Source organism: Podarcis raffonei, chromosome 12 (genome assembly GCF_027172205.1).
Source record: "Podarcis raffonei isolate rPodRaf1 chromosome 12, rPodRaf1.pri, whole genome shotgun sequence".
NCBI lineage: Eukaryota > Metazoa > Chordata > Lepidosauria > Squamata > Lacertidae > Podarcis > Podarcis raffonei.
This window is the reverse complement of record NC_070613.1, coordinates 28,541,169-28,565,541: the sequence shown is the minus strand read 5'-3', so window position 1 is coordinate 28,565,541 and position 24,373 is coordinate 28,541,169. Positions and strand designations below refer to the sequence as shown.

The window sequence follows — 24,373 nt, the reverse complement described above, 5'->3', positions numbered from 1 at the left end:
CACAGGCTCTAGGTTGCAGGTTCTGTCCTTCATTTTGACTTTTGCTGATTTTTCCGCCAGTGAGATGGATTCATCCTAGGGAGAGGGAAGGAAGCAGCAATATGAAGTGCAATGCTGTCTTGGTGACTCCCTCCAGGCCTTCCAGTACACAAGCCCCCAAAATTATTGAGTCTGGGATAATCATGAAGTCACCTGTTGAAGTAGCACACAGGCAGGAGATAGGTGGAAACATACACTGGCTCTATTGTCCTCTGTTCAACAGGACAGCAGATTTCCATTTCAATATTCATTTGTCATATATGCTGAGCAGTAGCTTGATTTGCAGTGCAGCCTTAGGCATTTCTGCTTACAAGTGCAACCCACTGATTTCAATGGGACTTAAGCCACAGCTAAGTGCATGTAGGACTGCTGCCTTAATGAGGGTTTTGTTTTGCCCTTAGCTTCCATTGTAATAAAAGTTTGGGTGGGTGTGTTTTTGCTTTTTATAAATGTAAACTGATTCCAGCTAAGGAGTTGTTGTATGCCGCATTGGGTTTTTTTCTAAAACGAGAGACGGCGGCAATCGAGAATAGGAACAAGTGTTTTGAGCGGCTCAACAGGTACATTGTCCTTCTGGAATTTGGTTCGGTGTCACATGCAAAGTTGCGCTTTGCTGTTTGCGCTGCAGTTGACATTCCTTGACTTTTGAGTCACTGGGGAGCTCACCTTGCAGAATGATGAGTGAGAATTAGTACACATGGTTGACTTTTGCACTTGCAACCCACAAAGCTGCTTGTCTCAATGGAAAAAGCCGCCTTCGGTTGCAGTGAACTTATTTTCTTCGCTAGGGAAAATAAGAGGTTTTTGTTTCATGACCCCACGGTACTTAATACAGTTGACAGCCCAATTCCATCTTCTCATTAAGGAGACAAAAGGTATCTTGGAAGGTTATTTTGATATCGGAAGTAGCGTAAGGAGGATTGATGTGCAAATTGCCCTGTTTAGTCACATCTCGAAATGTTTCATCTGTAAGGTCATTTGGAGAAAGGGGGGGGACTTGTGCATTGTTAGTGTGGTAAGTTGCAAAGTGCTTGATGGCATGCTCTTTGCTCTGATAGCTTGATCCACAGTTTACAAAAGTCTTGTGGAACTTTGAGCATAATTGCAACGAACCCAGCCCTTTGCTTGAAGGGCTCTTTAGCTCACCTAAAAATGGCGTGGGTTCAGAATGTGATCTGGATACACACTGAGCCTGCATGGCCTAGTGGTTAGGGTGTTGAACTAGGACCTGTGAGACCAGGGTTCAAATCCCCGCTCAGCCATGGAGCTCACGGGGTGACCTTGGGCCAGTCACTACTTTCAGTATAGCAGAGTTGTTGTGAGACTAATATGAGAGGAATAGTGTATGCCACCTTTGGGCTGCTTGGAGGAAAAGTAAATTTAATGATAATATAAATAGTGTTTTTATTTTAATTCCTCAGACATAATTCCTTTTCGCAGCAGATTACAATATCATTTGATGTCTTTGCTAGATGGCTTGGAGAGAAGCATTGTAGCTGGTTAAATAATAACCTGTTAAGAAAACACAGTGGCATTTAAGAAACGCCAAACTTGTGTTGACTCTAATGGCATGTGTGGAAAGGATGCAAATAATCAGAGCAAATAGTTCTGAAAGTACACAAACAAGCTTGTCACTGAAGTTTTTGTTAACAATTGGAGGAGCCAATAAAGCAGAAGGGCTAAATAGAAACAGTTTGTGCACTTCTGCTATGCTGTCGAAATTCTAACAGAGCACTTGCTTAAAAACCAGTGGCACAATATTCTGGATGAAAGCAGAATTGTGTTGTAAAGCAGTGTAACTAGGCATTTAACCTGGACTTGTCATGCCCTGTTCACTCACATTTTATGGGGCATCCGCACAATGTCCTTGTCCCTGTGCTTATTGCATCTTTTTTTCTTATTGTAGAAAGCCTGGGGGCTTTTAAGAAGGTAGTGGAACCTCCACAGGTGTAGATGGTAGCAGTGATGCATCAGGCAAGTTAGCTTATCACAGCCCAGCACACTTTCACTTTAACATATAGGCACCATATTATAATCCTGTTGATTTTTTAAAAATTGAATTTCCTGGGTACTCCTGTTTAAATATGGAACTTTAAGCAAAATATTCCTTAAGTGAAAGGGTGTTTCGCAATTTGCCATTATAAAGCTAATTTAAAAACAAAGAGAAATAAAGCCCTTTTTCATTCACCACTGTTTTAGGAACACGTTTTCTTCCTAATTAAACACTGCCACTCTAAACTTCCAACCCAAAGCAAATATTAAAACACTTCATTTTTTGACATTTCAGGGATTGTAATGGTCAATCGTGCTCAAATGAGAAGGTGTTTAGTGCCAAATAAATGCTCTCTCTTTTTTTAACAGTCTCAACTGTTCTCTCCCCTCCTTTTCCCCGCCTGCCCTCTCTCATTTCACTGCTCAGGAGAAATGGACCTTCGCTGCTCATATCAGCTACCATGCCTACTGGTGGCAATAGAACATAGGAAGAACATATAGACAGTGCAATATCCTTAATAGTAAATTTTCATTTCGTTTGTGCCTTAACCATGGAAGAACAACGATTTATTTGTATGTCCCACTTGTCTGGGAGCAGCCCTGACAGGATGCAGTATTCATTTCTTATTTTCTAAATTTAAGCAGCTGCCCGCTTAAAAATCTTGCAGCAAGAAAAATCTTCCATCTCTCTCTTCAAGAATCTTAAAATTAACTGTATCGTAGGGTTTGCATGTATGCTGGCAAAATGTATGCACCCTCAGATACTCCTGGAGTCTGTGCCACCCCAGGGAGTGATTTTTGCAAGGATTTGAACTGGGCAACCTTGTTAGAAGCATCTGTGTTTGGCACAAGGGATAAATAGCAAGAATGCTTAATGCATATTTTTTTGCTTTTGTTTCCTAGCGAAGAGTGTTTGATCCAGTTGGTGTAAAGTGTACTTTGGATATTGTTTCAGATCATTGCAAAACACATGAGGATTGCAGCTTTTGTGATCCCAGTGGTTTAATTTAATTTAATTTAATTTCGGGAATATGTGTTACTGTTGTGTGAAGAAAAATGAAAACGTTTGCAGTAAGCAAAGACCTTGTTCTGATTAAGACATTTTATTTGGCAGAAGTCTGCATTATGGATAAAATAAAACACTGCACTTTATTCCAGGAGGGAAAAAGATACTTGTGGTGGAGGATGTGTGTGTACAGTATTTAGGAAAGGAGTTGTTCCTCTTCTGTGTATGGAAAAAAACAAGATTTGAACTTCTCTAGGGAAGGGAAGTTATCTGTAGTATAGCATATAGGAATATGCTGATACTCCATATGGAATATTGGCTTAGATAGCTAGATCCATTTCTGAGGTATAATTTGAGCAGCCTCAAGCACCTAGAATTTTGTTTTCACTGAGTAATTCATTCTCCTGAATTGATATGGGATACAACACTGGTATCAACTGAAGTCTGTTATGTAGGGATGAGAGTGGTAATTTCTGGCAGGATTGAAGTTGCTTATGTGAGACCATTTTTACCTTTGGACTACATTTTTTTTAAGTGTTGTTTCCTCTGTTGCCCTTTCTTTCTTTAAACAAAGTTAAGTATCTTTTCATTTTAAGGAAAAAAAGAGAAGGCGCTGCTTTGAAAAATAATTACTTCAAGCTTCTTTGCTGTCCGTTCATTATGAATTATTAGCTTTCAAATTTGGTGTAATTTATAGCGTTGCTTGGTTTTTCTTCAATTTAGTGTGCTCTTCTACCTCCACGTTCAAATGCAATCCAAGGTTTTCACTTTTACTAGAATACATTTTTTTAAAAAAAAAACCTAACTCCCCACTCCCGTTCTTTCAGAAAATTAAAAGGGATACAGTCCCATGTGGTATTCTAAAAGATACTGAATCTATCAGGAATTCATGTTTTTCTGCTGTTTAACCTTTTATGGAGCTGAGCGGGTCATTCCCTCTATCCCGCCAGTCAGGCTATGCTTATCCAGTTTCTACAAGAGCCATACAAGGGGGTATTGCCACAAGATCTATGGCAGCGAGTAAGACTGAAACGGAAGATGTTTGTTGATCTGTTATAATTGTCCCATCTTACAATTTGCCAAGGAAGAAATTGCTTGTTGACTTCGGAGCAGGAGTACAGATGATAATTGATAAGGTTTACATTCCCACTTTTCAAATATAAAACATTCCTTGCATTTCAGGTGGCCTGGAAAGTAGTGACAATTTTATGGACCCTCACCTGGGTAGTTGTCAAGCTTGACAATCTGTACTAGAATGTGTTATTGTTTAATATTGCATTTCATGGCATGCCGTCGCCGTTGTGTTAATGTTTGTTTGCTCCAAGTGATTGAAATCTTATTGCTGGACCGCTAAAAAGAACTGAATTAAGAAGAGAGAAATAGTTATGAATATTTTTTTTTAAAGGTTACTACAGTCTGCAAATGCGCAAATAAAGGCAAAGGGGTGGTATCATAGATTTAATTCAGCTACCAGACCTTAAGACATGGAAGGTCTGTAAATCATTAAATGTTACTACTTCTACTACTTGCAGTCAAAATAGACACATACTAGAGGCAGAGCCAAATGTTAACATATTTGACAAACCTGTGACTTAATTGCTTTTATAACATCAATCAAATAGGCTCCACTTTGATTTCTTGGCTCAGCTTCTGAAGAACTGCTATAGCTAATAAAGTGAAAAATATCAAGTCTTCTGTTTTTATAGCACAGAACTGGTCAGAGCTTGTAAATAAACTATATTTTTCCTACTTAGACATGCCGTTAGAAAATTAGAATGAGGAAATCTTAAATTTTTTCATCTTTTTCCTCACTAAATTAAATCTATGCCATGTTAGTAGAAATATTACTGTTTCATATTGTTTAATTCCATGGTTTCGTACAGCTTACCTTACCAGCTATTTTTTTTAAAAAAAAGAAATCTTCAGCATTTTGTAAGATAAAAATGTACTGCCGAAGTCCTTAAGTTGTGTGTTCATATTGTGCTGGGCTGATAAATCCCGTTTTGTTTTTTAAATAAGAGGGGAGCATTCCTCGTTTTAAAAAAAACCACCGCTTTTCTAGTAATTTCAAAATGCAAGAAGTATGTCGTCACACTGGTTTTCTGCTTATTAAGATTTGAGTAGCAGAAAAGCAGAGAGAAGTGAGATGAGCTGATACCCGGTCGGGACTCTATTTTCTTCAGGTGTTAGGGGGATCATCATCATCATCATTTATTTATTTCCTACACCTTTTCTTCAGAAGTGGGATTCAAGGCAGCTCACAAAAATGAAAACTAACATGGTTAAAACACAGAAAGCTTAAAAATAGATAAGTTAAAAACTAATTAAAGTATAACATAATTAAAATGAAATAAAAACAGATCAAATCTAGTAAACAATCTAGTAAAAAAACCAACCCCAGTCAGTTGTTCCCCAAAGCCCACCACCATAAAATAGTCTTTACCTGCTGGTAGGACAACAAGGAGGGACCCGGGTGGCACTGTGGGTTAAACCAAAGAACCTAGGGTAGAAGGTCAGCGGTTCAAATCCCCGCGACGGGGTAAGCTCCCATTGCTTGGTCCCTGCTCCTGCCAACCTAGCAGTTCAAAAGCACGAAGTGCAGATAGATAAATAGGTACCGCTCCGGTGGGAACGTAAACGGCGTTTCCGTGCGCTGCTCTGGTTCGCCAGAAACGGCTTAGTCATGCTGGCCACATGACCCGGAAGCTGTACGCCGGCTCCCTCGGCCAATAAAGCAAGATGAGCTCCACAACCCCAGAGTCGGCCACGAATGGACCTAACAGTCAGGGATCCATTTAACTTTACCTAGGACAACAAGGAGGGAACCAGTCTAGCCTCTCTAGGAAGGAAGGCTCTCTAGGAATGCTCTGTCATTCAGAGGAGCCAAGATGGCTACAAGTTTCAGTGGACTAAAATGAGATCCCTGCCCTGCATGTACCACCCTGGTTAATAACTTTGTGAGTTGCCAACTTTGACCAATATTGTCATACTTTTTACTGAAGTCTGTGGTGCAGCTAGCTCTGTAGTTGCAGGCAGAGGTCTGTAGCTCCTTCCTCAAAAACAGGGTAGCCACGTGATCTGCTTTAAAGATGACAGTCCTCTGTTTGAAGACATCTTCTCTATCTGAAGGGCTTTCTGGACCACCTCTGGTTTAAAGAACCATGAAAAGAGAGCAGGGAGGGCCTTGTGGGTCCCTATAAAAAGTTTTCCACTAAGACAGCAGGCACACACGGGTCAACTGATCACTGTATCCCCTACTATTGTGAGATATATTGTATTTCTGCTTAAATAATACTTATTAAAGAATTAGCACATGTACTGGGTTTTTTTGGGGGGGGGCAAATACTTCTCTTATTCTTCACTCCTCATGCTTTAATGACAAATTTTCCCTATTTTGGCAGTGCATATGTGGCCACCCTCTCAGCAATAAAATTGTCGAGCAGGAAAATGTCTGGAGTGGAAAGGAGCAGCCAAAGTTATCAAAAGGCTGGATCTCCTAGTATTTGGAATTCCTTAGTGTAGAACAAAAGGCGACTAAGTAGGGGCTTTTAAAAAAACAGAATTATCCTCTTTGGGCACTCCAGATACTCCTGCCTTTCCATTCTTGGGAACAGAATGCAGGGTTCTTCCTAAATTCTTTTGATAGTCCATGTGACCTTGTTTTTTGAAAGATGTTCAGGTACAACCCTTTACTCACAAATTGGCTTTTCCAAGTGTTCAAGCTGTTCCCTCTATCTTTAACAAGGCAGACGCAGCGGTTGCTTGCACTTATATAAATGGTATTCTTCAAAACCTGAACTTCATTGTGTTTGCAACCAATTCATCGGGGGTCCCTCCCTTCCAAGTCCAAAATTCTATGATTTGCAAAAGTTTGCCGTGTCCTCTCTGGAGTCTGAGGTGCAGGATATGGGAAGGGAAGAAGAAGCAGGAAGGGAGAAGAAGTTGCATTTATCATTTCATGCTTTCCTCTTAGTTCAGTTGCGTGTAATGACCTGAGAGCTTCCTTCAACTTGTTTTTGAGTGGTGGGTCAAGCAAACAATCAAGTTTCTTTCCCTCCCAAATGATAATTAAGGTGGTCAGCAGCATTGTGGTAATATTTCCCTCCCCCTCCTAAGTGACGGAACACTCTTCTTTCAGACAAAGGAGAAATATCCGATTCCCTACCCCCTCCCCATTTCTCCTGGGGAGTGCAGAGAAAATATGATAAAGAAAGAAAGAAAGAAAGAGAAAAGAAGAATGATAGACACGTGTGTACAAGGTTATACTGCCATCGAGAGGTGTCTAGTGATATTGTGGTTTTTGTTTTTTGTTTTGAAGTCAAGAGTTGTCACTGAAAAAGTGCAGAAACAAATTTCCATAAAAATACATATTAACCTACGGTAGAGAGTGGATGAGGTGACTTAGGGCTGTCGTGTTGTGTGGTCCTTGAGTGCTGAAACAATTCAACATTGATCCTCATCTTGCTGTTCCATAAAAGCATTCCAGCAATATTTATTATTTTAAAAACAGAGTGATATTTTAACTTTAAGTGCTTTTTTATTTTTGTTTTTACTTTTTTAAATCGAATCCTTGCATATATAATGTAGTTTATGGGATGTTGCTGAGGTCTCTGAAGCAGCAGTGAGGGCTTTAAATTCCTGCAGACTGCCATGACATAAACCCCTTTTCTTTTCTTTTGTTTGTTTGCTTGCGAGTATAACATTCTGATCCCGTTGTTCCTCCAGAAGCTCCTCAGAAGCCTCACAGCAATCTGTGAGGTAGGTTAGGGCTGACAGATCTTGGCTTGCCCTGGGCCACCTAGTAAGCTTCCTTGCTGAGTAGGGATTTGGTCCTGTACCCAAACCCAAACCAAACAGCTCTGGGCTGGGGATCCTGTGACCCTTGACTTTAACTCAGGCAGCATGGCCAATAAGTAGGAATACTGGGAGTCCCATAACATCTGGAGGTTCACAGTTTTGCAATTCCTGCTCTAACTACTGTGCAGCATTGACAGAAGCAAATTTACCACCGTTGGTTAGGCCGTGGCATTCCCACGCATATGCCTCCAGAGTGATTTTGGACCAGTCGCTGTCCCTCAGCCTACCTCACAGGGTTGTTGTGTAGTTTTTTGGGGGCGACCCATGTATGGCATGTTGAACTCTTTGGAGGAAAGGTAGGATATAAAGGTAACAAACAAAAAAACCTGCCAATGCATTGGTAGTACCATACTTCAGTGTGAAATTGCTGTGGAAGCCTTCCAGAACTTCAGTCTACCGATGGTAGAATAAGAGTGGCTGAGTATATTTATAACTGTTTTCTCTTCACCATTACTGCGCATGTTGTTTTCGATAATTAAAAAAATACCTCCTCAGGCACCATCATGGTGCTTGGTCACAAACACATGAACAGAGTCAGTGCCACTGATGGAATGCCATGGGCTGACCTCAGCTAGCCATGTACTTGAAGCGCAGGTGAAACTTAGTGATGGGGTGAACTCTGAAATTGCATATATCAAGCAAATGTGTTCAGATTTGATACTTTGCCGCTGCCAGGCAAAACAATGAAACTTCGAAATATAAATAAATAAAGCCACAAGTTGCTTTAGCTTAGTCCCACTCAGAGTGGACCCGTTGAAAGGAATGCCCCTTGACTTCATGGTGTCTGCTTGGAGTAAGACTAGTGTGAATACCACCCCATATCGATCATTGTGTTATCGGAAGCTTCCTTATACTGAGTCAGAGCATTACGTCCATCTAGCGCAGTATTGTCTACTCTGGCTGGCAGCAGCTCTGCAGAGTTTCAGACAGGGTTTGCTGCTAGCTGTGTCTGGGACCTTCTGTGTGCAAAGCAGGTGTAAACACCAGTTTACAGCTGGAAGAGTAGACAGGGCTGGTCTTAACTCTCAGAAAAACTGTAACGAAGAGGTGTGTTTTTCCTTGTCACCAGAAGCACCCAGCAGTTGGCGGCTCCATTGAGATGATATACGTTGATAACCTGGGAATGGAAAATACTAGCTCAGTATTGTCCACTGTCCTTGGCAATGTCTCTCCAGGATTTCAAACAGAAGAAACAGGGTGGGGGTGGGCTGGGCTTTTGCATACAGAGTATACGATCTCCCACTAAGCATCCCCCTATCTGCACTTTCACTGTGGTAGGATTGCAGAGTTCCCAGACTTTTCGTTGGAAAGGGGCCGCAGTTCAGAGCTTTCGCGCAATTTGCTCTCCGTCTGGCATACTTAAGAGCCTCCATCATTTGTTTCATTATTTAAACGCAGCTTGCAAAGGCTGCCACTTTCCAACAAGCTTGGTGGTATTTCACACGCCAAACCTGCATTTTAAAATAATGCAGATTTTCAAAGCCGCTTAGCAGCCCGTTTCTACTTCGGGAGGAATATCATTCTCGTCTTAATTATTTCAATATAGGCATGGTATCCACAGTTGCAGCTCATTAAAATAAATAGAAGGAAATGGCTAATCGCATATCAATTGTGGAAAATACTAGAGGAATGCCCAGGCTGGACTCGGAGTTGGGTTTTTGGCTGGAGATCAGAAACTAATGATTTGGCCTCTAATAACCCCAAGTAGTACCATTGATTTCAAAGGGCTTTAAGACTTGAACTGTCATCCTTGCCTTGTTAACATAATCCATCTGCGTCAGATTTCCTCCATGTGTTTTTGAGAAAATGCCTGCGAGGCCCCATGCGCTATGGAGATGGCACAGCAGAACAGATACAGCATACTTCTCAGCATTCTTCCCACACTAGCACATTTAATACAACATTGTCTGCTATCATTGGCAAGCATAGCAGTGTAGCCCCGGGAGTATAAGTGCAGGCAAAACCAGCCCAGGAAACCTCCAGAGGCCCTTGTATGTGACACAGGAGTTTCATCAGAGTCCGGCTCCCTCTGTTGCCCTTCTGGTTTTCTTCCCTCCTTGGCCTCTGGCCAAGAGTGGGCACAGGCAGGTAAACAATCCATCATCTTCTGCTTCCTCTCAATTACTCTCGGGGACATTTTGAAAAATGGTTTCGTGACTTATATCTAGGCTCACCGTGACAGAGCTTGAGCATTTGCTACTGTGCAGGGATGCATTTGCAAGGAAAACAAAACAAAAAAAAATACCTTCAACTGATCCACTGGGTCCAGGAGCCACACAAGCTCTGCAGGAACCCTGGACACTCATCCTTTCCCCTTTTGTATACCAACCTCAGAGACTTGCTTTCCCCAGGTGTCCAGCCCTGGAAATCACAGCATTCCAGTTCAGGGGATGAACTAACCCGATGCCTTACTTTCCCAGAGATGGCTGGGTTTGAGGGAGAAGAGGGTTGTTTTCTTTTTCTTCCAGGATGACTGGTTTACATCCCAAATCTTCCAAGCTTTTCCTAGTTGTCATGCGTAGGATTAGCTTTATTAGTGATGCACTTTTGTCTGCTTAAGTATTGTTGTTTTAACGGGCTGTTGGCAGTTCCTCGTGACTAACTACGTTAAGCAAATGGCCACATCATCCTTACTCAAGGTTTCTTAAAAAAACAAATGAAAGTAAGCTACCGAGTTGTTAAAGAAACTCTTGGTTTCCTGCTTGAGTTCTAGTGCTCTCTGGAGCGAGTTGAATAAAGCAGGACTGCCTTTTGCATAGAGAAAGGATGTTCACATCAGATTAGCAGCAACTGAGCAAGATGCCATTTGAGGATATACAAACTTTCAGTTCAGTAACTTTTTTAAAGCAGAGGAAATTAGTTGTTGTAAATACATATGTTCCACAGCACTTTCTGTACGGGAGCCAAAACAGGGAGAGAGAGAAAGATTCTGCCAGATTTCCTTCTTTAGTAGACTGTGATAGATGCTGCCAGGCAGATTTCATTTCTTCTATTTAGTTAATAATTCAGCCTTGAAATGTCTACGGCAGGCTTTACTCTACTCCTGGCCTTCCAGAATCATGGAAATAGATGTTACTGACTTCTTTTTAAGCAAAGTTGTACAGAGGTCACGTTACAGTGGCGTATGTTTATCTAAGGGTTGTTTAGCTCATTGTGTTTAACAGACCAGCAGCTTTCAATCCATAAATCAATTGCAATTAAAATGCATAATTAACATCAGTTCATTTTGCACTGGAGTTTGGAAAGCAATGTCACTGTATCACCTCAATTCACCCCTATCCTTGTGAAGGCACCACTGAAGTACATGGAGACCCTGTGCCAGCAGCATTTGGAGAGTTCTTCCTTTCTGTACTTCACAGTGAGAACATGTTCACAGTGCCACTCATGTGTTTTCCTTTCCCCACTCCAGGCCGGAGCATCTCAAGTGATTTTCACAAACCCACTGGAAATTGTCAAGATCCGCTTGCAAGTGGCTGGAGAGATCACGACGGGGCCACGCGTTAGTGCCCTTACTGTACTGCGGGACCTGGGATTTTTTGGCCTCTACAAGGTAAATACATCTTGGTTGTCAAAGGAAGAGAATATGCTATTTAAACTGTTGTTTGAAACTCGTTCTTTTTGAGAGTTAGAAAGTGGCATATTTTTTAACAGTATCCAAAAACAAAGAAACGCCGGTGCCCAAAAATACAATGAAAGAAACCTCAGTACCTGTAGCAAAAGCTGCTAAAGTTTATTTGAGATTTCTGTCAGGCTCACGTGGCTTATAGGTCTTAATTCTAGAGTACCCCAGGGCCCATCAGCACAGCAACTAGACCTTGAACGTCATCAAGCCATGTCCTCGTGTGCTTCTGCATTCTCCTGTTCCTTGGACTTAAGCCAATATACATCTCAATTCTAAACACTGTTATTTAGAAGCAATCGCCTAGTCTCTGAGCAACACCATGTTGATCTGCTCTGGTGTCACAGTAGTCCTTTGTTAAATCTTTGCCAGGGAGCCCCGGCTGATGATGTCACCGTTTCTGTGGCTGCCATTGGCTTAGCTGCTGTGATGCCTTGGAAGTTCTGGCCAATCTGACCAAGCCAGGTTGCTGTGCAATTAGGGGAAATTAGGAAACTTTATCTTCTGGACTCCAAAGACCTATGTGTTGACCTTAGAAGCACACATGTACAATACTGTTGGGGAGGGGAGACTACAATACTAGTCTGTGAGAGCAGCAGAATGGGAGTGAGTTGAAGGCCCCTTCCCTCCAACCACTTTACTGCTCCCAGTTGCCCCCCACCAGCAAAAAAACAAAACTGTTCATGAAAAACATGTGAACTACTGTTGCATGCATTTGTGTGTTACTTCTTGCTTGATCCTGGAATTGTTCTTCAATATTGTTTGGTACCTTACAACTCATCCTAATAGCTGCATTCTAGTTAAATGTTGCCCATATCCCCCCCAAAAAAGATATTTTTGTAGTTGCATGCTTTTCTTAGCCCTAGTGTGACATTAAAATTCTACCTATTGTTAGGGGGAATAAGGTTGTGTGTCTTATTTAGATGGTGGGCCATGTAATAGAATCATAGAATGGTAGAGTTGGAAGGGACCCGAGGGTCATCTCGTCCAAACCCCTGCAATGCAGGAATCTTTAGCCCAACGTGGGGCTCGAACCCACCATGATGAAATTAAGAGTCTCATGCTCTCCATACTCCATTGCTTCCCTGTGTGGTGATGGTGAAACCACTCTGCCAATACAAGAGCTAGTGCCACTAGTGGATGCTTTGCCTCCCATTAGCGGTAAGTCAAGGAAACACTCACCCGTTCAGAAAAGTAGCTATAGCTACTGCTAATAAATTCCCCTTTGGCTTGCCATGTAAACACATCTGAGCAGAGTTAACATTGGTTACTTACCAGCTTTGTTGTATACGTGCATACTCAACATTTGGAAGTCTTTAAAAGAAGAAGGAAGGAAGGAAATCTGAAGGGATTCCATGTACATGTTGCTTCATTATTCAGTCACGCCTGTCGGAATTGCTTGTTACCATGATAGTGAGAGAATTTGCATGCGTGAGTTATTTTGTGTCTTTTCAGTCTGTAGAGCCCTACCAGAGCCGTCTTTACCTGGGGGTGCAAGGGGCACCCCAGTGCCAAATTCTGGGGGGCACCAAATGGCTGGCAGGGGCGCGGCTTCTCTCCCTCAACGGCTGTGGGGATTACTCTCCTCCCACAGCGGCGTGGGAGAGAGTTACGTGCCCGCCAACAAAATGGCTGGCAGGCACGCAGCTCCCCCCCCCACGCCACTATCCATGTATAGGATGACCTCGTCTAATACACAGGAAAATATGGTAATTTGCGGGCGCTGGGCGGATCTTTGGACCCCAGCGCTGCATGTGCTAAAGACGGCCCTGAGGCCTATGTTCATGGTAGTAAATGGGAATTAATGTGGGGTGTGTCCCCCCCCATTGACTTGTTAGCATTTTAGCTGTCTTACTGCAGTCTTTTCTATGGAATAGTTTCCCTTGAATTTGCATTATGGCATTGCTTGGGCAGGGAGAGACCGAAGGTATGGTCCAAAGCAGGGGGGGAACCTCAGGACCAGGGAGTGGGGATCAAATTTGGGCCCCCAATCCTCTCTGTTCAGCCATCAATGCTGTCTCCAGGCCACCACACCTGCTGTGGATTCCATGACAGGAGAAAGGTGGAAATGTAAGAAATAAATGTAAGAAAATAATTTCTTACAGGGAAATGTAAGAAAATAAATAATATCAAAATAAGAAGGGGGGGAATGTGTTAAATACTCCACATTCTCAAGGCTGTGACTTTTTTTTTAAAGGTAAAACCGTAGCTTTAATTATAAACTAATGCTTAACTATGAAAAAAAACTCGTAAGCGGCTTACATATAATAAATTATGCATTCAAATTATTTGTTAAAGGTTTATAGTGAAAAACAATATTTTAAAAATTCAAAATAGAAATGAAACCAGAGCAGCTAAAAGCTGTATATTTCTCTGTGTAATTGTGCACCTTCATCAGCTTTTCGTATTTGTGCCAAAATAGATTTACAGGAAAGTAGATTACATTTAAACTGTTTGCAACTTTACCTTTTAATTGTTCTAGCCCCACCTGGGACCTTGGGGTGAAGGGTGGGTAAATTATTATTATTATTATTATTATTATTATTATTATTATTATTATTATTATTTATTTTGTGACTCACTTCCAGATTATAATTCTTAGTTAGAATGTGTATCACAATGTTTGTAATACTTACCTCTTCTCATGGACAAAGTTTATTTGTTATAATACTGTATATTACCTCCTCTGCCCACTTTTAACCACCAACCTTTTAAAAAAATGCCATTTGAATTGCATTTGTTGCGATTTGAATTATATACCATGGAACAGAATGGCATGCATGCAGAAGTAAAATATAACTCCCTATTGTTAGTGTTATTATTTATTTTAAAAATTAATACATTAAACACTTTCCAACATTTTTAGGATTTTTTGTTTAGTAATTTAACAAGAACATGTTTGTTAGCATGAAGGTTAACCTTTTAATTTATCATGTTATTTATGATAGGTGTTCCTGTTAGATGAATAGCTATTAGATGGGGTCACTTTTCCTGTTTTAACACCTTTTTATTCAGCTTTCTGAATAGCTTTGGTCCTTTGTACTTTCCTCCAATTATCCAAGTTATTTTAATTCATTTTAATTTTTTCTCAGAAACTTTAAAGCAAGCTCCGGTGGGGTAGCCGCGTTAGTCTGTTGCCGCGTAAAGGAGACTAATAAATTAGGTGCTGAGATGGACGAATAAATTGGTCTTAAAGTCTAATAAATTGTGTGTTTTGATAGACTGGAGCCCACTCTATCAGATGCATGAAGTGTAATCCTCAGTTGCAAGGTATCTAATCACAGGGGGGTAAAGGAAAAAATGGAGAAGCTGGAATTAAGTGGCAATTCAGTTAGAGCTTGAATGTACGGAAAATAGGTATGTGAGGAGATCGCCAGGAGCTTCTGGAAGGGAGAGGGAACAGAGGAGCTTAGTTGGCTTCCTGACTCTGGTGTTATTGCAGTTTGCCGGAACGGGAGGGATGAGGCAGCGGGGAGGTCAACACGGCATGTCTGCCCCGTTGGAGCCAATCCGCTGCTCCGGCCAGTGCGTTTGAACTGCACTTTACCTCCCCCATTTTCCTGCCCCTTTCCTTCCCAGTAAGCTACATGATGGTGCCAAGAGGTTAGGTAAGTGCCACTGCCCCTCCCCACCCTCCCCACTTTTGATGACAACGCAGCGTATCTCAGCAATGCTGGGCAAATTAGCATCTGTAATGGGACAGGAAACCATTGTCTCCATTCAGGCCCAAATGAGTAAGATTGAACTTCTGTATACATTAAAATTCAACGGTTTTGTGCTGGAGTTTTCCCTGTCTAAAAGAAGCATCTTTGGGAGATTCTCAGTGGAAGCAGGTGGGAGCCCCTGTTTGACCACTTTTTAGAGTTGGATGTGCCATCTCCTTGGAATTGAGGCAGCAAACCTGACATGAGCTGAGAAGATAATTTCAAAATACTTGTATCGTTCAGTAAAACTAGTTCAGTTACACATATCTGTGTATTCAGTGTTGTTAGCACTGTTATTTTGGTTTACAGAAGCAATATTTGCTCAAGTGCTTTGGACATAACGTAAAACTCTAAACTTGGAGCAACTCACCTTTCCATGCTGAGATGTCAGCCGAAGTCTCTCCAACTTTTCCCTGGGGCTTTGGAAGGCAGAGCAGGTGGGGGCTTCCAGGAAAGGTTTTTTGGGGGGGGGCGTGTTTGACGACGCTTGCTGCATTTCCGAATCAGAAGGGTTAAGTTGCCCGTGAAACCCAAGAGGAATGCTAACGGATCAAGAAATGACATGCTGCCTATTGTTTGTTGCTATAGGATCAAAATAACAATTATACATGCCAAATAAATTCTAAACCTGTAAGGTAGGAAAAGAGAGGATGGCGGTAAGTACAGGTGCCAGAAGCATTAAATAACCCTCTCAGACAAGGTGCAGTACTGTTGTCTTGAATTCTGCAAGGTCCCCCCAGTCTGGCATTTTTCCCCCTACATGAGACAATGTGCATTCACTGCAGGAGACTAGGTTAAGCCTGCGTCTCCCAGACCTTCTGGCTCCTTATGCCCAACCCTGACACAGAGGTGCCTTTGTGAGTATAATTACCCTCCCCTTGTAGTAGAAATAGTTTATTTAGATCCCCCCCCCTACTTTTTTTTTTTTACCTCAGGTAAGGCTGGAATAAGCGAGAATTAGCATGCCAAAGAACCTGCCCCAGCTCTGAGTTGATTATCCGAACCTCCCGACAACCCATAGCTCTTTTTCTCTATTGGTTTGTTCTCTTAAGATACGATCCAGTATTAAAGGCACGAGAGGCCCAAGAGAAAAGATGTGGCAGTGGGGAGTCAAATTAGCTGGCTGGTAAAGGGGTTGGGGGAATGCCTTAATAAATAAACACCCAAAAAATGTCATGCCCAGCAGGGCTGAGTCTTGCTAGGCAGAATAAACTCAGGCAGACGATCGTTATAATTTACCTGAGGACTAATATTAAAGCTAATTTCGGGGTTTCTACAGCATACACATCACTAAGGTACAGTGAGACTGGCGATCTGGAACACGCTTAAAAGTAGGAAGCAAGTTTCACTGAAAACTATATGAGAACTTGCTTCGCAGCAAACTGTTTCCTTAGCATTTTCAGGATGCATTGGCCATTCTCCCTTAAAGCCTTCCTAATTGGCATTAGCTGGTTGCAGGTGATTAACTTGCAGTTAAATGAGGCCTGCCTGTAAACATGCTTTTCCCAGACTTTAAAACCGAGTTGGCGAGGGGAAACTTTAGACTGTTGAGATATTGGAAAGGAGCCAAAGGTGGTGGTTAATAAAGTGAATCCGAGTTTTGATCCAGCTTTGTTTACACATAGCTGAACAAAGCTTGACAGATATTTTCTGCCTTGAAAGCTGAAAGCATATTACCAGAGGGTCTTTTATATATATATAGAAGTGTGCTATTTCCATCTCTGGAAAGAGATTACTGTAAAAGTGAGAAGAGAGTGCCGCTTAAATTCCATTAATGATTTTGAAGAAACTGAAGCGTATATTTGCCATTTCTTTATCTGAAGTTCTGTTCTGTCATTGGAAAGCAGAACAATATGCACCAGTTTTTATATGCAGAAATCTCTTGCCTTAATTCTCAACCAAAATCCTGCCCAAGTATAAAGGCATGCTTTATAGGCTCAGGCTAGGACAGGGCTGGGGAACATCTGTAGTCCTCCAGATGTTCTTGGGCTACAACTCCCAGCATCCCTGACCACACTCTGCTGAGGCTGATGGGAGTTGGAGTCCAACCACATCTGGAGGACCACAGGCTCCGCAGCCCTGGGCTAGAACCCTGCTGAACCCGCATGGAAAGTGTGTACCAGGAATAGCTTCCTGTGTTCCTTTGATGTTAAACCTGGGTGGTGTTGAGAGGGGGCTCCTGGTCAACCTTAAGGTTGTGATGGGGCAGAGAGAGAAGGGCATGAAGGACTCTGAAAGATCCTAATCAGTATCTTGAAGTGCAATTGAAACAAAAGGCATCTGGGTGACAGCATGGAAAATGAAGTAAGACTAATGAACTCTCCTGTGACAAAAGGCATAATGCATATTTTCCCCAACCCTTTGGGGAAAATATTTGAGATGAAAGAATACTTGCTCATCTCCAGCATTGCCTGCCAGAGAGTGCAACAAATCACAAGGTTGCCTGCCAAGTCAGTAGAACCCGGAAGAGTGTTTGTCTCTAGGAATGCGACTCGCTGCATTTATGAGCCCCTTAGGCATGCTTTACGCCCTTGTAGCAAATGATTGCAGGAGTGCAACCGTAGATGTTTGCTAAGAGAATAAAGGGGTAGGTAGGGAAGATGAAGAGGAGTCAGTTTCACAAGTACTCTAGTTCTTTGATATTCTGTATACTAATATTAAACTCATTATCTGAGTGTGGATCCTTAATGTAGCAACAAGGGCACCACCCCTGCACAAGAGGAAGGTATAAGCAGACTTAGGGAAGTATGAAGAATCTTTAGGTAAAAAACCCTAAGTAGAGGGGGGGATACCCCCCTCCCCCCTCCCCCAAGCAGCACATTGAAAACTGACTGTGCTCAGTGCGCACAGAATTTTGTTGGAGGGGTGTGTGGAAAGGAATCAGATATCCTGGAAAAGGACATGGCTGGCTGGAATCCTGAACAGGAGCAGTCCATGGTGCAACATTTTGTTCCCATTTTTGTTTTGCATTAATGGATGAGCACTGCCAGCATGAACGAACAAGCGCTGTGTAGAGGCAAAGTTAACAAGCGCTAAAAGGCTGTGTCTGCACTTTGGTACACATATGTTCTACCAGGTCAGGCGTTGGTTCTCTTTGCTTATGTTGCAATATCTACGAATTCCAGGGCTGCCATGTTAGATTCTCACCCTGTGACTCCCATAGGTCATCCGGAGAAAAGTGTGGGTGCAGCTTGGTTTCTTTGCATTCTGTGTATCCCAAGTGTACCTGCTTTTCAGTTGTTTTTTCTGTTACACTTTTCATAGGGGAAAGTAAAGGTAAAAAGGCTGACTATCTGTGGCTGAGCTGCATTTATAAAGGTAAAGGTAAAGTGACCCCTGACCATTAGGTCCAGTCGTGGCCGACTCTGGGGTTGCGGCGCTCATCTTGCTTTATTGGCCGAGGGAGCCGGTGTACAGCTTCCGGGTCATGTGGCCAGCATGACTAAGCCGCTTCTGGCGAACCAGAGCAGCACACGGAAACGCCGTTTACCTTCCTGCCAGAGCAGTACCTATTTATCTACTTGCACTTTGATGGGCTTTCGAACTGCTAGGTTGGCAGGAGCAGGGACCAAGCAATGGGAGCTCACCCTGTCGTGGGGATTCAAAAGCTGCATTTGTAGTTCAAGGTATAAAACTAAATCAAAGCCACCACAGATCTCACATTTTTGAAAGTGTGGGGAACAAGGCTTGTTCTGCCTGCCGGTGATGATCCCAAAGGTCCCACAGCCAATCTGCTGATTGTCAGTGGCTCGATTTCAGACTGGGATCTCTCCTGGCCTTCCTTGGAGATGCCAGGGATTAAATCAGAGACTTTCCCCATGCCAAGCGGATGCTGTACCACTGAGCATCTTTAGGCTGACCTGTTCAGGGACTCATGGAAGAACTGCCCATAGCTCCTCTCACCTGAGGAAGAACAGGTTATATATCTATATGCAAACAAACTACACTCCTGTAAAGCGAAGTGTTATCAATATGGCAACTGACTTTTTAAGTTTGTTGCAGGCAGTCAGCATTTCCCCTCGTGCAGCTCTCAAGGCAGTCGTGCACCATTTACACAATGCCACGAGCCTTTGCAAGTCGGGCTATGCCAGTTCAAGTGGAAGCTGTGTTTCCCCTTGCCGTTGTGAAAGACTGGTTTGCTGGCTTGTCTGTTCACAAACTATTCTGTGCCACTTGCCATACCAACCGCAAGGCAGCTGACAACCTTAAAAGACAATCCAGTAAACAAACAAGCAGAAACAAAAAACTACGTATTACAACAAATAGAATTATTGCAAAATGTGAAGGGTCTGCTATGCAGATTGAGTCTGTCTACACAATCTTGAGAATACAATCTGGGCAAGTGCCAGGGAGCCTCAGCACCTGTGCTGCCCATTTCTGCTTCTTGCTTTATTGCTCATGCCCTCCAAGCAGCAAACTTTGTCCCATGAAGGGGACTTAAGCAAAGTCTTTCTTCCTGTCAGCTATAGGGTGTTGAAACATGGGGCTGAGGTCCTCCAGTATGCTGGTACTCAGGATATTGTTTTTATTTTGGTCCAGTATTATAAGCCAAAGACCATTCATAAAGCATTTCTATTATTTCTTATTTAGCAAAATTTATATACCACTTATTGTAACAAAACCTCTAAGCAGTTTTCAAGCAATACAATATTAAAATTACCAGTGAAAGCATGACATTTAAAACATGTAGAAAAACCAAAACCCCACAATTAAAACCAGCAGTAAACTAAAACATCAACATCTGCATGTCTGGATAGACTTGCCTAAACAAAAGTGTTTTAAGCAGGTGCCCCCCCCAAAAAAAAAATACATCGAAGGCACCTGCCTGGTGCCAGTAGGCATTTGTGTCAGCCACATCCTTAAATCTACAGTGCGAGAACTTTTCTTGAGACTTTGCACAACACCTGGGATAGCTCAATCGGTAGAGCATGAGACTCTTAATCTCAAAGTTGTGGGTTCGAGTCCTACGTTGGGCAAAAGATTCCTTCATTGTAGGGGGTTGGATGACCTCCGTGGTCCCTTCCAACTCTGCAATTCTATGATACCTTTCCACAAGTGGGTGGCATTTTTACTCTGGCAGCAGAAAAGCAGGAGTAGCTGATGCAGTGGTTCAGCGCCACAAAGCCATTGTCCCGACACCGGTAGTGAGTGCAGCAGTAGTGAGCTTGGGATTGCCCCTGCATCCCAGCAGAGCCCCTCCTGCACTCCCACCAGTGCACTTGTGCAGACACCGCTGCCCCCCCGCCTTGTGCCACCCAGGTAAGCAACAGCGATGCTGGTGTCTGCAGCGTGCTGCACTGGCTGCTCCTGCAAAACAATATAGCCACAGTCTACCCTAAACAAGCGTGCCTAAGAAGCTGGTTGGATTCTGTGGTCTGCAACTTAACTCTGTGCTGGGTTGTGGCCTTTGCTCTTCCTTTTCTAAAGAGGAGGGGAGGGCAAAAAGAGTTGTTCTGCCTCTCAGAACTCCCAGCGCTTCCTCTGTCTTGCTGTGCTTCTGTCCATAATGCAGCTTTTCTTTGTTTGTTCTCTTTTCCTGTCCTAGGGAGCCAAGGCATGCTTTCTCCGCGACATCCCCTTCTCTGCCATTTACTTCCCCTGTTACGCTCACATGAAATCTGCTTTTGCAGGTGAAGATGGGCGGGTGAGCCCTTGGTCGCTGCTTCTAGCTGGAGCAATAGCTGGTAAGTAATGTTTTTTTCTTTGGACATTCATGTACCAGGGGTGGCGAAGCTCTGGTCTAGGGGCCTGGCGTGGCCTGCCAGTCTTCTCCAATTTGGCCTGCCAGGGCATTTTTTTAGAAAGCCACTCTCAACCATCCTACACCCGACCTCATGCATGACATCATGCTCAAAGCTCCAGTTGCCCAGTAAGGCGTTGCTGCTGCCACCCAGCAGCTGACAGAGGAATAGGAGCACAACTTCAGCCTCTCACATGTTTCTTCTTCCAATGCATGTAGTCGGAAGACCTTTGTGTACATCCCCTATGCTTCAAAACAAGGGGCTTTAAAACAGCCACCCCTTCAAAAGTGTGGACATTTGAAGGAGAAGCACCAGGAGTTGGGTGATTTTTTGGCCCTTGGTATACATCCCTCATAATAATGCTTACAATGGTTCACTTGATTCAGGGCTTCAGAGGAAAGCACGCCAGGTGATTGGCAGCCCGGCAGCCCCACCTACCTGTCTGCTTTGGCCTGCTGGAGGGGAGGGCAGGTGGGGGGAGATGAAGATCCAGCCCTCTGGACAGAAAAGGTCCCCCACCCTTGTTCTGTGCCCTTTGGTGCCTGGAGATTGCAAGTGGATTGGGCACTTAAATAGTTTAATCTGCCTCTAGTTGGATCAGGAACTGTGACGTGGACTTTGTTCAGTAGTGGAATTGCCATGGAGGTGGACTGGTCAGTGATCTGGAGGAAGCAACATTTTGAGCAAAGAGGTGATTATTTAGGACTAGCGCAGGGAGAACCAGTGCCTCCAGATGTTGTTGGACTTCTGCTCCCATCAGCCCCAACCAGCATGGCCTGTGGTCAGGGATGATGGGAGTTGTAGTCCAACAAATGGAGGGCACCACATTGGCTACCCTTAGAGTATGGTGCTGCCTGGCAGAGGCTCTCCAGGGTTGTAGGCAGAGGCGTGCCAGGGACTGGTGCATTGCAAAGCATGTTCTCTGCTCCAAAGCTGTTATGCCTGCCCCTGCACCAGCAGGACCAGATTAAATGACATGAGGTTTAGTGTGCAGAGCCCCCACACCCAATGCTTTCCTCCTCCTAAGGCTCAGATTTCCTTGCACACATACCCATAGATGACTGTATCCTCCTGTACGTGCTGTGCCTGAAATCTGATAGAGGCTTTTGCAATTCTCTCCTGATTTGGAAAAGAAAAAAGAATAACTTGGGAGTTTATAAAAATGGATTGGCATCTGGTTTAAGCCATGTGAAAGGAAGCATGTGCCCGCACATGATGCATAATATAGCTCGTGGAACTCCTTGCCACATGATGATCTTACAACAAAAGGCTCATGGGCGTCTTTTTAAAAGCTTGAGATGAATATGTGACGGACTAGGTCTGGGAAGGGACTACTGAGAATGCACAGAGAGATGCTGCCTGGTGTCCCGCTTTATAGGTCATGTCACCAGAATCTTAAGTGCTGGAGCTGGTGTGTTTGCCAGAGTCCTGGTGTCATATGCTGCTGGTGACTGACTGCTAGCCCTTGCTAGCTGGGTAAAGGTAAAGGTATCCCTGACCATTAGGTCCAGTCGCAGACGATTCTGGGGTTGTGGCTCTCATCTTGCACTATAGGCCGAGGGAGCCGGTGTTTGTCTGCAGACAGCTTCCGGGTCATGTGGCCAGCATGACTAAGCCACTTCTGGTGAACCAGAGCAGAGCACAGAAATGCCGTTTACCTTCCCGCCAGAACGGTGCCTATTTATCTACTTGCACTTTGACGTGCTTTTGAACTGCTAGGTTGGCAGGCTGCTAGCCGGTTACATACAGCTAACTCAAGCATTGCAGCCAATCTGCACTAGGAATGTCTTCCATTTCCAGACTCTCTTATGTCAGTCTGTAATAGATTTGAATGTTGAAATGGTAATGCGAAGAGCTCTCTTTCGCAGGCATTTGGGTGGGGGCCGTGAAAGGGGTTGCTTAAAAGTGGGTCATAAAAGAATATTCTTACTTTTGACGTCTCCCTGATCAGCAGACTTTTGAATGTCATGTTAATAATATAAGATTCTGAAGGCATGCCCCAAATCTATCCATGCCTTCTGACAGGAGGAGACCAAGCCACTATGATAAAAGAGAAGCTGCTGGCTGGCATAATAAACTTTGTTGACTATTGGAAAGGGTAGAGAGGGGAAAGCTCTCTCTTAAAAATAAAAAATAAAAGTTATACATAAAATAAAAAAACCTTTCTCTCCAGTGTGGCTCAAATCAGCATATGTTTAAAGTAGCATATTTGAAATCCTGCATATAAATCTATCTAAAAGGTGAACTTCTGTTATTATGATAGATAATGGAAATGTAATGGCTCTGGGAGAAGCCAGGCCTCTTCTGCATGGAATGAAAAGGCAAATAGCAAATGCTTTTTCCCCCCTGTCCTGCTGAGAAGCAGCTAAAGGGGCCCTGTGTAGAGTCACAGTTCAGAAAGCCCAGAAAAAGCAGGCATTGAGCATTTTGCCTTCTGTATTCCAAATGTGAGAGTATCAAAGCTAACTGCTCCCGTTCCTGAAACCACAGGCGTTGACCCCAGCATTCAGCTCTTTCAGCGTTGGGCTCTGCTTCAGTCTGTGCCAAATACTCTGAGCAGAGCTCTAAGCGGTCTCTCTCTCACCTTCTTCTCCCCCTTTCCTTTCCCAACTTGGCATGTTTTTGCTCTCAACATGTACTGTCTATATAAAGAGGCAGGATATAATATCCGGATGCTCTTTGCAGCCAAATGTTCTTTACGGCTGATGGCTAGATTATCCACTTCTGCTGTTGGTAGCTAAAAGGATCTGAGATGCTGGTTCACTCCCGGCTCTGCCATTTGCCTGCATGGACATGTGTCATTGTTGCTTAGTTTGGAAGATGACAACCAAGAGGTCTGAAGTGCTGGTTCATAGACCACGAAATCAGCATATGCTGAGACTTTAAATAGGATGGCTTAGGAACATAGGAAGCTGCCTTCTACTGAGTCATCCATTGAGCCATCTGGTATTGCCTGCACCAGCTGGCAGCAGCTTCTCCAGGCAGGGTTTTCTCCCAGCCCTAGTTACAGAGATGCCCAGGGCTGAACTTCGGGCGTTCTGCATGCCATGCCACTGAGCCTCAGCCCTTGCCTATCAGCCTTCTGCAGTTGGCTGTTCCCTATTTCACACGTCTCTGGTGAACACATTGTGAATGTTCACACTTCAGTGCTGAGTCCCAGTTTCTCACTGCTGTGCTCTTTAAAAGAAAGAAAAGAGTGTCCAGGCTTTAAGTATGCAAGCTTAAAGTATGCTTGGTTTTTGGGAAATGCAAGAAAGTCCATTCCCTGATGACTAAGCATTCAAGTATATCCAAACCACACTTGGAATCCTGTGTGGCAGTTCTGGTCGCCACACCTTAAAAAGGATATTGTACAGCTGGAAAAGGTGCAGGGAAAGGACAGCCAAAATTATCACGGGGTTCCTGTGAGGAAAGG

General features: G+C 43.4%; 1 protein-coding gene across 4 annotated transcripts in view; it reads left to right on the top strand.

Annotated features, from left to right (window-relative positions):
- SLC25A13 (solute carrier family 25 member 13) overlaps window positions 1–24,373 on the top strand; it is a 109,920-nt gene that overhangs the window by 77,028 nt on the left and 8,519 nt on the right. For all 4 annotated transcript variants that reach the window (XM_053359116.1, XM_053359114.1, XM_053359115.1 and 1 more), the window contains 2 exons: window positions 11,304–11,444; window positions 20,763–20,901. In XM_053359116.1, the coding sequence (XP_053215091.1) occupies window positions 11,304–11,444; window positions 20,763–20,901 (280 nt within the window). The remainder of the gene's footprint in view (window positions 1–11,303; window positions 11,445–20,762; window positions 20,902–24,373) is intronic.